The following is a 13606-nucleotide window of genomic DNA, read 5'->3' as shown; positions in this document are numbered from 1 at the left end:
ATGTGAGCCCCCACCACCACCAACAGCATGGTGTGCCTTATCAATTGTTAAAACACTGATGGTGTGCCTTGACCATTTTAGTGCCCTTTCGGTGTGCTGCGAGATGAAAAAGGTTGAAAATCACTGGGCTAGGCTGTGAAAGTCACATGCATTGCAACTTGATAAAGGAGATGCAGGCACAAAGGTGGCCCTCTGTACCTTCATAGCATGCAGAAGTAGCCAGCACCATTTTACATGGTGAATAGAACTAGATAGAGTATAGTTTGTCTTGAGTTTCCCTGACCCTCTGCAGGTGAACCAGAAAGCCCAAAAAAGAGCTGTAGCCTCCCCGCCCATTTAAATCTGTGCCAACCTTCCCACCTTGGGCTACCTGTCAAACGGAGTACATTCTGTGGGGCCTCTGCCACTTGAGGTGGACATGCCGAAGGAGGAGCATATTCCCTTCACAAAGAAAAGGCAGACTGCACGTGCTCAGAGACTCTTGGGGGAAAAATTCTTTTTGCAAAGAACTCTACCACCCATGCTCAGCTGTACCAGAATTTTGTAAAGAAAAAAAAAGGAAAGTTCCAGCTCCCAGCCCCCCTTTTGCCATTTTCAATTCCACTCATTGTCCACCTTTCCTTCGAGCTGTCCACCGCTCCTGCCAGCATCTGCAAGACCTCAGAACCTTAACTCACCACTTGGAACACTTTCCCGAGTAACCATCAAAACAGAACGTGAAGCCCTGGCAACAGCACCAGGAAGCAGATTCTCGTGGATACGTCCCTAAGGGCAGCCAGATGGGAAGACTGTCCTTCAGCGCCACGAAGGGATTATGCAGCAACCCAAACTCTTTTACACACAGCATGAGACATATGCCCCCAGACCTTTAGACCGAGCGGACGGCCAGCTGAACCGATCCTTTCCGACCTTTGTTCTCCCTGAAAATCTTGCCTCTGTAGGTAGGACACCTTTTAGTCACTTAACTGTTGTCTCAGTCTTTCTCTGAAATCATCCATTGGTGTGGCCAGCTTAAACTGACCATGCATCGAATATGTTCATCTGAATGGAAAATACCTGGGAGCCTATGTAGTTTTTGTCGACACAATTCCATGTTAAAGGAGGACACATTTTTTCCCACTGTAACATCCGGCAATTCAAAGTTGTGGGTGCACAAATATTCATGAGAAGAGCCCCACTTGATCAGGTCATTTAGTCCAGCTTCCTGTACCTCACAGTGGCCCACCAGATGCCTTAGAGAGCACACAAGACAACAAGACACCAGTATCCTGTTGCCCCTCCCTTGCATCTGGTATTCTGAGGTAGCCTACTTCTATACTCATCATGGCTTGTAAGCTGTGATGGACTTTTCCTCCATAAATTTGTCCAATCCCCCTTTAAAGGCATTCAAGCAAGGTGCCATCACCATACCCTGTGGTAAAGTGTTCCACAGATTAATTACGAGTTGGCACCCTGGCTGTTAGGAGGGGAATGAGCTGATCTGTCTCCCTGTATCTTCCTGCTCCATCCCATTCTTGCTTGGACCCATCTTTCTCTCCTCCCACATCACCAAAGGTGATTCAGATATGAGGAGGCTATTTTTCTCTGAGTTTACAGGGATTTAAAGTGGATGTTTCGCACACAAAACAGCACCAAGTTGCCACACAAGGATCCCGTGGTAACACCAGACCTGTATGGTGTGGTGGAATGATACTGTTGCATATTTCTCCCAAGATATTGTTTTAAAAATTTGAAATGCAATTATATTTTTCTATCCATGCCACCCCGTGCATCCTTACATATCAGAATAATTGAATTTTGGTCAAGCACTAGGTTCCTCAAAGCTTACTGCAAAACATGATACTTACTTACACATGATAACCACCTGAAATGCTCCCAAAAACAGATGTGTGCACACAGATTTTGGAAATGGGCAGGAATAGAAAGGAAAGCAACCCATCACTGAAGCATAAAAGGGTCATTTAGCCCTAGCAAAGCTCCCTGTGCCATGCCGTTGCCAAGCTCAAGGCAAAAGGCACACCAGGACATGAGATGCTGAATAAAGCAGACTGCCAAATGCACAGCAAACCCACACTGTCTCATGAATGAGCAATGGCAGCCTGCAGCAGGGAAGTTTGCTAAGGACATGTCTGAGGTGGAGTGACCCATTTCGAGCACAGCCAGAAGCACAGAAGGGGCAACGTGGCCTAAAAGAATGGTGAAGAAAGCATGAATTTTCTTGTGTTGATGTTACAGGGACACCCAATTTGTACCATCCTCCCAATCAAGAGAAAGAACTTTTTACAACGCCCCCGGCAGGTAACGCTTGTGTGGTGCGTAGAAAGTCGCGACAGAGGAGGTATTTGTTAAGGGGTGATAGGGAAGTCACAAAAAATCTTGTTGTGGGGCAGGGCAGTGTGGGAGCAGCAGGAAGGCATGCCTGGCCAGGTATGATTTGGGTCTAAATTTGAGTTGGTGACATGTACAAATTATGCTAACTGAGGACATTTGCATCATGGCTCATGTGTGCGCCTTTTATTCTTCAATTCTTGCTTCTCTGCATAATTTATTTGGGTTCTGCTAGCCGGGGGGGACGGGACGGGGACGGGACGGGACAGATAAGCAAGGAGGCCCATGCACTGGAAATCTTATCCTGCCAATCTTGCTTTTGAGTTTCTAGCAGGCATGCCCCACATTGTGTCAAGCATCTCTGTGCCACCTAAGGGCTAAAACCTTGTTATTTAAAAACAAAAAACCCAGATCTGCAGGCACTTGGAGTCTCAGCCTGACAGATTCCTGGGTCAGTTCAGACAAATCAATGTGCATAGTTATTTAGGGTTGTGAATGTTTTCCTCTCCCCCCCCCCCCACCAATATTTTTGGCCTATTTTTCCTTATTTTTGGACAACTCTAATGCCCCAGCTCTTGTGCAGGAGCTTTTAACAGTTCTGAGATATCAAACTACAGCAGTCTTTGTCCTTAGCACCATTATCAGCCAGCCACATGCATTTGTGGATTCAGAGTCTTTCTCTGAATATAAGCAGGCTGATGGAAAATGGATTTGGCTGTGAAGCATAAGGAAATGTTTTCACCAAGTACATGCAATAACCATTACTGCCCAGCAGATGGAGCGGGGATGTTGCTTAGAGCCCAATCCTGTGCATGTCTACTCAGAAGTCCCATTATGGGACTCAGAAGTTAATGGGACTCAGAAGTCCCATTAACGGGGCTTACTCCCAGAAAAGTGTGGATAAGGTCGTAGCCTTAGTCCTCCAGCCCACTATCCCCCCTTCACCCTCTTGTTAAACCAGGGGAAGTTTGTAACAACAGGAATGAATTAGTGTACCAGGAAATTAACATAATCCCTTAATGCAGGGGTTCCGAAAGTGTGTGCCACAACACCTTAGGGCATCACAGCACACTCCCAAGGGCACCACGGGATGTCCCTGGTTGCCCATCCTACATGTACCCCTGGGTGACACCATCTTGGATCTTGCAAAATCTCATGAGATTTGGGTGCCATCATTTTGGAGCGCATGAGATCCAAGATGGCAGTGCCCAGCTGAACTGGGAAGAAAAGGCTAAGTGGGCGTCACAATCCACGTAACTTTGGGAACCACTGCCTTAATGCAATCCCAACTAGGCAGTCCCTAGCTTAAACTACTAGCATTGCTCAAAGAGTCCCCAGTTGTTTCACAAGTGGTGAAACAGGTGAGTGCTCTTCTCTGAGCTCCCAACAAATGGGTCTTTCTGGCAATTTGTAGAGAACAACCCCCGCTTCCTGTGGGTCATTTTATCCCACCCTTTGGACCTTGACAGACAAGTTTGCTACCCAATAGGCAAGGTAGCTCACTTGGTAAACTGAATAGTTGCCCCAAACAGGAAGATGGATCCTGAATCCGTGTCCAGCACATGGCCACCTTGGAATAGTGCTTTGCAAACAAAGGCAGCTTGCAAAAGGACGTCTCAGAAGGTTTTAGCTACCAAACTTCACAGGGGCTTTTGGGAGATTAAAACTGTACGAAATACAGAAAAATGGATGGGGGGTGGGAAGGGATTCATCACAGAGATATAAGGTTGTTTCCTTCTGAGTCAAACTCCTGGTTGCTCCATTACCTATCACCAGAAGCTCTCAGATGGAGGTAGATTTTTCTTGACCCTGCTATCTAGACTCTTTTGGTTCAGGGTAGTGGGAATTGAACCTGAGACCTTCTGCATGCAGAACATTTGTTCTACTGCTGAGCTAAGGCTTAACTCACATGTGAGGCTGCTTTCTGCCAAGTCAGACCATTTTTCATCTGGTTCAGTATAGTCTGCTCTGAGTGCCAGCAGCTTTCCAGGGTCTCAGGCAAAGAGGGGTCTTTCCTGGTGATGCTGTCTGAGAATGTTTAGGGACTGAAGCTGGTGAGGCTGGTTGAGACTGCGGTTGTCCTTTGTTAGTCTTGAGGTCTGGGGAAAATGCCTGAGTCTCTGAATGCCCCAGGATCCAGACACTGCTGCTATGAGCCAGTTGCCTGGGGCCCTGATTTCCCATGGCATGGTGTGTGTGTGCACATACACATACTGCCTGCCCCCTTATGGCACATTGTACACTAGCTTTGGCACAATGCTCAAGGGTCAGTCCAATCAGATGAGTTATCTTATGGGCACAGGCTCTTGGCCGATGTCCAATCTGGTTGACCACCACCCCTGCTGCAAGCCAATGGCATTATGGTGCCTATGTTGGCTCAGTATGGAACTTCACAGCAAACACTGACCTGATCTCCATGCGCAGGGGATCACATGGTAAAAACTGTTCAGCCGTTCTGATTGAATGCTCCATCCCTAATTTTTAAAAAAGGCTTTCTGTTCATAGAAAAGTGTGTGGGGTAGTGGTGGTGGTTTCTAGCCTACTTGTTCCCCTCACATGTCCATTTTCTATGTGAAGGGATTTTTTTTCAGGGGGGAGCCATGTGCATTAAACATCAAACCATACAGTCCCTTTCTGAAGGGAGGGACTGCATATCCTGAGCTGCCGTTAGTCAAAGGACACATTAGGCCCTCCGTATCTGCAGGGGATCCATTCCAGGACTTCCCATAGATACCACATTTTGTGGATAATGAAATCCGCAGGGGGCCTATGTGCCACCCAATTACTTATCAGGGGGCCACACCTGGCCCTCTGGAGGTTGCATGCTGCCTCCCAGAAGTCTCTCAGATGCAACCGGAAGGCACTTCCAGTTTGCACTGGTGAACCAGAAGAGCCTTCCAGTCATGTCCAAGAGCAGGGGTGCTCAATAGGTGGATCGCGATCTACCGGTAGATCGCGAGGCAAAATGAGTAGATCGCGGAGCCCTGTCTCTCCAAACTGTTAATATGTCAGTTTCGTCTAGTGACTAGACCAGGGGTGCCCAAACCCCGGCCCTGGGGCCACTTGCGGCCCTCGAGGACTCCCAATGCGGCCCTCTGGGAGCCCCCAGTCTCCAATGAGCCTCTGGCCCTCTGGACACTTGCTGGAGCCCACATTGGCCCGATGCAACTGCTCTCAGCGTGAGGGCGACTGTTTGACCTCTCATGAGCTGTGGGATGAGAGCTCCCTCCACTCCCTGCTGTTTCACGTCTATGATGTAGTAGCGGCAGCAAAGGAAAGGCCAGCCTTGATTTGTGCCAGGCCTTTTATAGGCCTTGAGCTATTGCAAGACCTTCATTCATATATATAAGTTCATCTTTAATATATTCATTTATGTAAACTTATGTAAATTTATTCCAATTTTAAATGTAAATTAATTCTTTTTTTTCTCCGGCCCCCAACACAGAGAGATGATGTGGCCCTCCTGCCAAAAACTTTGGACACCCCTGGACTAGACGAAACTGACATATTTAGCTGACACTAAACTGACACTGAAACCGACACTTTAGCTGCTCTTCAGGCATGCAGCAACAAAACTGACTAGACTCCAGCAGGGGCTCCATACATTAAAGGGGGTGTCTGTCAGACGCTTCCTTCCCCCCTGGTAGATCTCCGGGCCTTGCTGGGTTTCAAAGTAGCTCTCGAGCAAAAAACGTGTGAGCACCCCTGTCCAAGAGGCTTTCTGAGATATTCAAATCCATGGATGCTGAGCCCACGGATAAGGGGGCCCCACTATATTGGGTTTCATATATTCCCAGCCGGGATTGAGATTCTGACCCAGTCCTGACAGACTGATGGCATCCTTTCTGCAGTCATTCTACTCTCTCCTTCCTCAGGTTTTCACATGGCTCCTTGTGGGTGCTTCTTTGACCCCAGGATCTACCGCATTGAGTGGGCAACGACCAATTTTGTCCAGCCCTCAGTTTATAAACTCTCTAGTGGGCCAGGCCCACAAAACACATATCTTCTGGACAGCCAAAAGTACCTCAAGGGCCCCATCCAGCCAGTGGCATATCCGCCCTACCAACCCATTGCCAGCAACCCCCAATTTGTCCTGCCTTTCTTCAAGCCGGAAGGCCCTGCCGCCAACTTGACAGATCACGTCAGCTTCATCAACAACTCTCTCCACAGCGCTCAGTTTGTGGATGTGCCTCAACACCCCAGTGAAAGTCTTGGGCAAAGTAAAGACCACAAACTCCTCACAACAATCCCTGGGCTGAACCTAAAGGATCAGCCTGCTCAGACAGGAAACTACGAGCATCTCAAAGGGCCCCTGGGCCCCTGCCATGAGCTGGCCTTTGAAGCCTTCAAGGACTTCCAAGTGGAAGATGCAGCATTTCAGGATGCGAACAAGAACCAGGATTTTGTGGCAAACCCTCCCATTCCAAACATCCTCCCTGAAGAACAAATTCCTCTTGGTGTACCTAGTGCTGAGATCACCCCAGAACTGGAGCTTTGTTTGAACCCAGAGAATGTCATAACCAATGAAAACCAATTTTTGGAAGAACAGGAGTCCTTCAGCCTCCCTGAGAAGGTCCTTCTGGAAGATGCCATGAAACTCTTTGATTGCTCTCCAGTTAATTCTGACCCTGAGGCCTCCTTCGATTATCTTAGTGATGGTACCCCTAGCAGGAGCCAGGGAGAGGGACAAAAGGATAGTTGCTTCTCTGGCGAAGATTCACCCAGTGACATCCGGTCCCTCAACTTGCCTGATGAGTTGCTATCCTTTGACTACAGTGTGCCAGAAATCCTCAGTGCTGTGACAAGCCTGGATTACCTGTATGGTGTGGATGGTTTTGGGGAGGAACCCACGTGGGAAGGTGAGTCTCTCACATCCTCCTCACAGCTCCTCCCAAACCATGAATCCCACTTGGAGGAAAACACAAAGGACAGTATCATAACAGACACAAAAGGCAAACCAAAGCTTGCCTCCATACAGGGGGCCAATGATGAACCTGAGAAGCTGAACCCTGCTGCACTGGAGAACTGACCAGCACATCGACACAGGTGACTTGGTGCTGTTTTGCTTGATCAAGGATGGGGATTGGTGATACCAAGTGCTCCTGCTATTTGCTCTATTAAAAAAAAAGATATTTCTAGAAATCTGGTTGTGTGCCTGTATTTCGCTACGTGACTGAAACTGGTTTGGAAATTAGTTTAACACTTGTGGTTCCTTACCCTTCAAAGAACCATGGGAACTATAATTCTGAAAAGTTTCTTAGAATTTTTTGTTTGAGATCCTTTCCCTATTCAAACAATTATAATTTCGTGTTAAAAACACTTATATCATGTTTTACAAATCTGTTTCACTTTGTATGTGAAAAAGGTTGAATTGCAGGCAATCCTAGGCATCTCTGCTCAGAAAGTAGGGCCCATTTAATCCAATGTAAGTGTGTATGGGCTTGCGCCTTTGAGTGAGAAAGAGTCATTATGACCTGCCTTCAGGGGATTCCACTTTTACATTTATGTACAAGTCACAGTTTTGAGTGCCCATAACAGGAACGCTTGCAGAGATGCAGTGCAACTTCTGCAGAGAGTGGATAATCCAGCTGTATCTCTGCATTGGGACCAACTGAAAGGGCCAATCGACCCCAAGTGAATAACGATCCACCCCCCCAGCCCCTAAATGGTTGTTTGGGAAGAGGCAAATTCAGAATAGTGACTCTAGGAGGCAGCTTCCCTCTTAGGTGTCAGGCACTCTAGGCTTGCAATCCTAGATATAAATTGCAAAAAATAATTTGTATAATTATTTTTATAATTTTTTTATAATGTATATTTTTAGAACCTCCAAACTGGCTTAGATTTGCAATTCGGGCATGCCTTCCATTCTGTTAACCAAGGAGCCAAACCATTTAAAATGCAGATTCCATTCCAGTTCAGGATCATCAACATTGTTTAACTCTTGGATTTAGTTCTGATCAGGAGGTAGTAGTAGCAAAGCTAGAGCGGTGCAAAATTTTACTTTTGAAATGAGAAATAAATTTTTGTGTTTATGAGTTTGAAATAGTTTTTAAAAATTCCAAGTTTTAACAAGAAAAATACACAAAGTAAAAAAAAATGCAGGAAAACAAAAAATTGATCATGCCATTGCATGCTAAGAGCCTGACTGCTGAACCCCTTATTTTGAACTTTTTGTTTATTGACAATATTGAAAGAAAACAATACATAACAGAACAAAAACTATTGACAGAGAATGACACAAAAGATCAGGATAACTGAACAACTGTGTGTTTCAGTTTGGATGGGGTAGAACTGGGGTAAAAATAGAACTTTTTACAAGTTCTATTCCATGAGACAATCTCATCAGGGACGTGTGTGGTGTATGGGGGGGCAAGTGAGGCAGAGCCTCCCCACTGGAGTCCTTCAAAAAGTGCTGTGGCCATGTGAGGCGTCCAAGCACTCACAACCCATGCGCGGAGTGCTTGGGCACCTCACACGACTGCGGTTCTTTTTGATAGACTCCAGTGGAGAGGCTCTGCCTCACTTGCCTCACCTGTCTCCCCACTCACCGCATGGCCCTGAATCTCATAGAACCTCCATTTCTCCAGGTGTTTCCCTTGATAGAGCAGTCATCCTGGCTACTGACTCTTGCACTTACCAAGCTCTTGCAGGCAGCTGCAGTAAACTTTCAGACTGGCTTCTCAAAACTGTTATCCAGTTTTTTGCCAGCTGATACCGCCACATGCCACTCCTCCGCAGAGACTTGGTCTCCCATTCAAGCAACTGATCCAGCTTAGTTTTTGCAGGCAACAGCTCAATCTCCAGACCACATCTCCTGTCTTATTGCAGCCTTAATGGGGTTTTCCCCCCTGTTTATTATTCCATTAGCTGCAGGAGAGAAACAATGTAATAGGGTCTAAACCCTTGTTTTGATCGATCAGGGGTGTCCAAACTTTTTGGCAGGAGGGCCACATCATCTCTCTGATACTATGTTGGGGGCCAAATTAATTTACATTTCAAATTTGGATAAATTTACATAAATAAATATATTAGATATGGAACTTATATGAATGAATGAAGGTCTTGCAATAGCTCAAGGCATATAAAAGTCCTTGCACAAAGCAAGGCTGGCCTTCCTTTACTGCCGCTGCTGCATCACAGATATGAAACAGCAAGCAGTGAAGGGAGCCCTTGTCCCATAGCTCACATGAGAACACAAATGTGACTCTTCACACTGAGAGCAGTTGCATAGGGCCAGCATGAGCTCCAGCAAGCCTCTGGAGGTCCAGAGGCTCATTGGAGGCTAGGGGCTCCCCGCAGGCCAGATTGTGAGTCCCCGAGGGCCACAAGTGGCCCCCCGGGCCGGTGTTTGGGCACCCCTGGGATAGATGAAACTGAGCTGGGCTTCAATGCATACAATGAAACTGCCAGCAGATGGCGCCATTGACTCACTGAAAAGTGTTGACAAAGGTAAACCATTTTCCCAGTTAAAGGCAGACTCAAGTTAGAGCTTTTGGGGTGTAGCGAAGAGAGCAATGAGAGTCTAAAACACACCATGCACCTTAGGAAGTCAGGAGATGTGCACACTGTATGTTCCACCTGTCCCTAATTATAGGGTTCCTATTTTCTGGCCCCTGGTTTTGACTTTGATGAATGCCAAACAATTTTGTTCGTGTGCATGGCTAGAGTTGATCTTTATTTTAAATAATTTATTCCACCCTAGCTGCTACAAGTTGCCATTTTTCAGTGATCATCTCCTTCCCTAGCGTCTGTCTCAAAGTTACTGCTTGTTACATTTGTGAACACCTGTGCATGAACTCCAAGATGCAGTGCTCAATCTGTGAACCCTGCTGGGGTCTATCATGGAAGACAGAGAGTTGCTGCAGAGTTTTCTGCATTGCGTGATAGTGGAAGGATGTAGGACTGAGTATGAGAAGTGGCATGTCCCTGCTTTTCCCTGTGTGCTGCTGGAGAGCATGATATAGATACACCGTGCACGAATCAACTCCACTGAAACGCCTCTTCATCTCCAACTGATGGCCATGTGTGACTACCACATTTTCATGTGTACAAGGTACCCCCCTCCTTTGCAATTAGTTATTTGTATATTTATTTATAAAGTGCAATCTATGTTTAGGCCCCTGCCCCAAAGAGCTTACAATCTAGAAACAAGGAAGACAATGGGTGGGGGGGCAGGGGCGGAGGGGAACGGTGGCAAGGGCAACTTTGCAAAGGCACCTTTAGGAGACAAGAACAGCTTCCAGAAGGGGTCAAGCAGGAACATGACACTGAGGTAAAGGATTAAACAAGCCCTGCCTCTGCATTGCAGTGGCCATCTAGCTGCAGGGCTGCTGCCACCAGGCGAGGCAACCAAATGGTTGGTAGCCACTTGACTGGCAAGAGCGGACAGGTGGGTATGGGGTGTGCACAGGCACCTCTGCCACCTTTTGCCAATCCAATGCATGCAGGGGAAGTGTCATAGGTGCGGCCCAGTTGGGCAAATGCCAAGGGTCCACATTCCTGAAGGGTCCTGCCCAGGAATGCTAACCTGGCTCTTGCAATAGGTCTGTGGTTGTCACTGCTCATCAGTGGACTGGTCCTGCTGAATGGCATGACACTGGGGAGTTGAATGACTGGAGAGGTGGCAGGATGATGTTCTTCTTCTGGGCCTGTGGAGCAGGCACATCTTGGCACGTGTGTTTTCTTGTACGGCTGCAGGATTCTCCTTCCCTTCTCGACAAACCTTGTGTGCCATTTCCATGAAAACAAGGGGGCTGGACCTCCACTCTCCCAGCACTTTCATGGACAGAGTATAAAGACTGCACTTAATTAAGGAAGACAAACATTTCCACAGTGAGACTTGGGGGGTGGTTTTCTGAAGGCAGTCATGTTCTGATTGTGACATGGACATTTATAAGGAATCTTAAGGTGAAGCTGGTATTGTCATCGTTGATAAGTACAGTACAATGTTCATCAGTATTTCTTAAACTGTGGGTTGGGGTCCCCCATTCATTTCAATGTGTATTTCAATATATTAGAACTTGATGGTATCATGGTATGTAACTACATTTGAGGAAATATCACAGATCGGTATTTTTAACAGGATACTATGTATAGGGGGCCCATGTTATCTGCAGGTTCGGCAGCCGCAGATTTGAACATCCATGCGTGCCGAACCGGGGGCCCCAAGCCCTCTGAGCATGACCGGACCTGTATGCCAGTTGGGTCTGAGCAGTTTTCTGAAGCCTGCAGTGGCCACACACATCCACCTGTAACCTCTGTGGGCTTTAGAATGAAGCCCAGAAGCCTCTAAACATGACTTCCATTTTTTGCTGAAGGCATTTTTGTTTTAAGAGCTCCAAAGGCATTCTGAAGTTTGCAGAAGCCATGGGTGGACCTATGTGGCTTCTGCAGGCTTCTGAAAGCCTCCAGAGGCATCTGGAACACCTGTGGGTAATGAGAGCTGACTGTATAAGCTTTTAACGATAGTCAGTGGGGCTTACTCCTGGGTAAACATGGATAGGATTGCAGCTTTTGGGATGTTTAGCAAATTTTTTTAAACAGATCAGCAACTGCTTGGGTAAGGATGGTTTTTATTTTAAATAATTTTTTGAATGTATACATATTATAAAAGTCAAATTTATTTATGAAAAAAATCAAATCAATTAAGTATGGGGGTGTTGCTAATTTTCCTGTCTGATTATGTCATGTCCAGCCACCACTTCCAGGTTAATGACATCAATTCCTGTGGGTCCTGACAGACTCATTCTAAAAAGTGTGTCCTGGTATTGTCTTATTAGCCTGGGTCTACTTCTGCCTTAGTTCCTGTATTTTAGAAACAGTGTTGCTGAGGATCTGAGGTTTCAAATTCTGAGACCACCAAACTCAGGGGGTGGAGCCTGGCATATCAAAGCATGGTGCTTGGTGAATGGGTGGAGCCTGTTCAGTGAAGGAGCAGGGCCTGATGGCTTAAGAGAGGAGACCAACTCGTTTGGGGTGGAGCTAATAGCAAAAGCTTTCAGCCTAACCCCTCTTCTTGGTTCTGGTTCCTTCTTCTGAGATGTATACCTGCAGGAGACTCTAAAACAGAGACTTAGCATCTAAAACTTGCAGACTAGCTGGGTGGATATGAACAAGAAAAAGATCTCATTGAGGGGATCTGCTTGTAGAAGCAGGCAGGCATCCTGATCCGACTGCTTAAAACAGAAATTTCAGCTCCATGTACCCTCCCCCCAATGCACAGGAATGGAAGGAGCATTTTGCTTGTGCCCTTCCAAAAGCACTAGTCATGATGTTACCCTTTGTTCATTCACATTTTACGGTATGATTATGGAAAATTCTGTTTGCATATTTTTTTATCTTGTGCTCCAGAAGGAACCCTGCTGAGATGCATTGGGCCAGTGACAATTCGTAATAAAATCTCTCTCTTCTGCATCTGATTGGATGTCACTTTGTTCCCTTGGGCACTGCCCCCCCCCACCTTTTTGCTTAGCTCTTTAACGAGCCGAGTTGCATCAAGAACTGTTGAATGTTCTTATATGTAATAGGCACATTTCACATGCACTTCACATGTCCTGCTTCTTGCTTTATGTGAATCTGCTGCTCTTTCTCAAATAGAAATGAGGAAAGATCTGGGCAAGGTAAGGGCTGAAAAACCCAACTGCTGGGATTGCGCCAGGCACTGTCCACACACTTCTAATCCTGCCCTTGCAGCCGTCAGGACTAAAACTTTTGTTCTGGGTGTATTTTAAGTGGAAGCTGAGATTGTTCAAGAGGCCAAATTCTACAGATAATGCTGTATCTTCCATATGCTTAGAACGCAGAGGCCTGTCAGGCCCAATCAAGCATAATGAAAGGAGACTCAGAACATAAAAAGATCCCCAATGGATCAGAACAAAGGCCCATCTAGTACAGCATCCCGTTTCCCACAGCATCCCATCAGCTGCCTCTGTGCTGTTCTCTGGCTTCTAGGCCAGGGGTGCTCAATAGGTGGATCGCGATCTACCAGTAGATCGCGTGGCAAAATGAGTATATCGCGGAGTGCCGACCCCCCCTTCAGGTGCCTCTGGGAGGAAACGCCGGGAGTAAGGCCCATTGTACTCAATGGGGCTTACTCCCAGGTAAGTGTGGCTAGGATTGCAGCCTCACAGCCTAATCCTAGGCATGTCTACTCAGGAGTAAGTCCTGTTATACTCAGTGGGGCTCAAGGTACACCAACATACATTGTACACATAAATGTTATATGTTATGATGGCACGAACATTGTAAAAAAAACTCTGGTAGATCTCCAGGCCTTGCT

General features: G+C 46.6%; 1 protein-coding gene across 1 annotated transcript; it reads left to right on the top strand.

Annotated features, from left to right (window-relative positions):
- The first annotated feature begins 814 nt into the window (after positions 1-814).
- Positions 815-7357, top strand: PRR22 (proline rich 22). The gene is made up of 3 exons (XM_066636422.1): positions 815-941; positions 2236-2298; positions 6204-7357. The coding sequence occupies exons 1-3, from the start codon at positions 815-817 to the stop codon at positions 7355-7357; spliced, it is 1344 nt and encodes a 447-aa protein (XP_066492519.1).
- Positions 7358-13606: the final 6249 nt, after the last annotated feature.

The sequence above is a fragment of the Tiliqua scincoides genome, chromosome 8 (genome assembly GCF_035046505.1).
Source record: "Tiliqua scincoides isolate rTilSci1 chromosome 8, rTilSci1.hap2, whole genome shotgun sequence".
Taxonomy (NCBI): Eukaryota; Metazoa; Chordata; class Lepidosauria; order Squamata; family Scincidae; genus Tiliqua; species Tiliqua scincoides.
Note: the sequence above shows the minus strand (reverse complement) of the source record. Positions and strands in the feature narration are given on the sequence as shown.

Coding starts and splice junctions, on each gene's coding strand:
- PRR22 (XM_066636422.1), top strand. CDS start 815: ATGCAGCAACCCAAACTCTTTTACACACAGCATGAGACATATGCCCCC. Junction 942..2,235: donor TGAAAATCTTGCCTCTGTAG/GTAGGACACCTT, acceptor TTGATGTTACAG/GGACACCCAATTTGTACCAT. Junction 2,299..6,203: donor TTTTACAACGCCCCCGGCAG/GTAACGCTTGTG, acceptor CTCCTTCCTCAG/GTTTTCACATGGCTCCTTGT.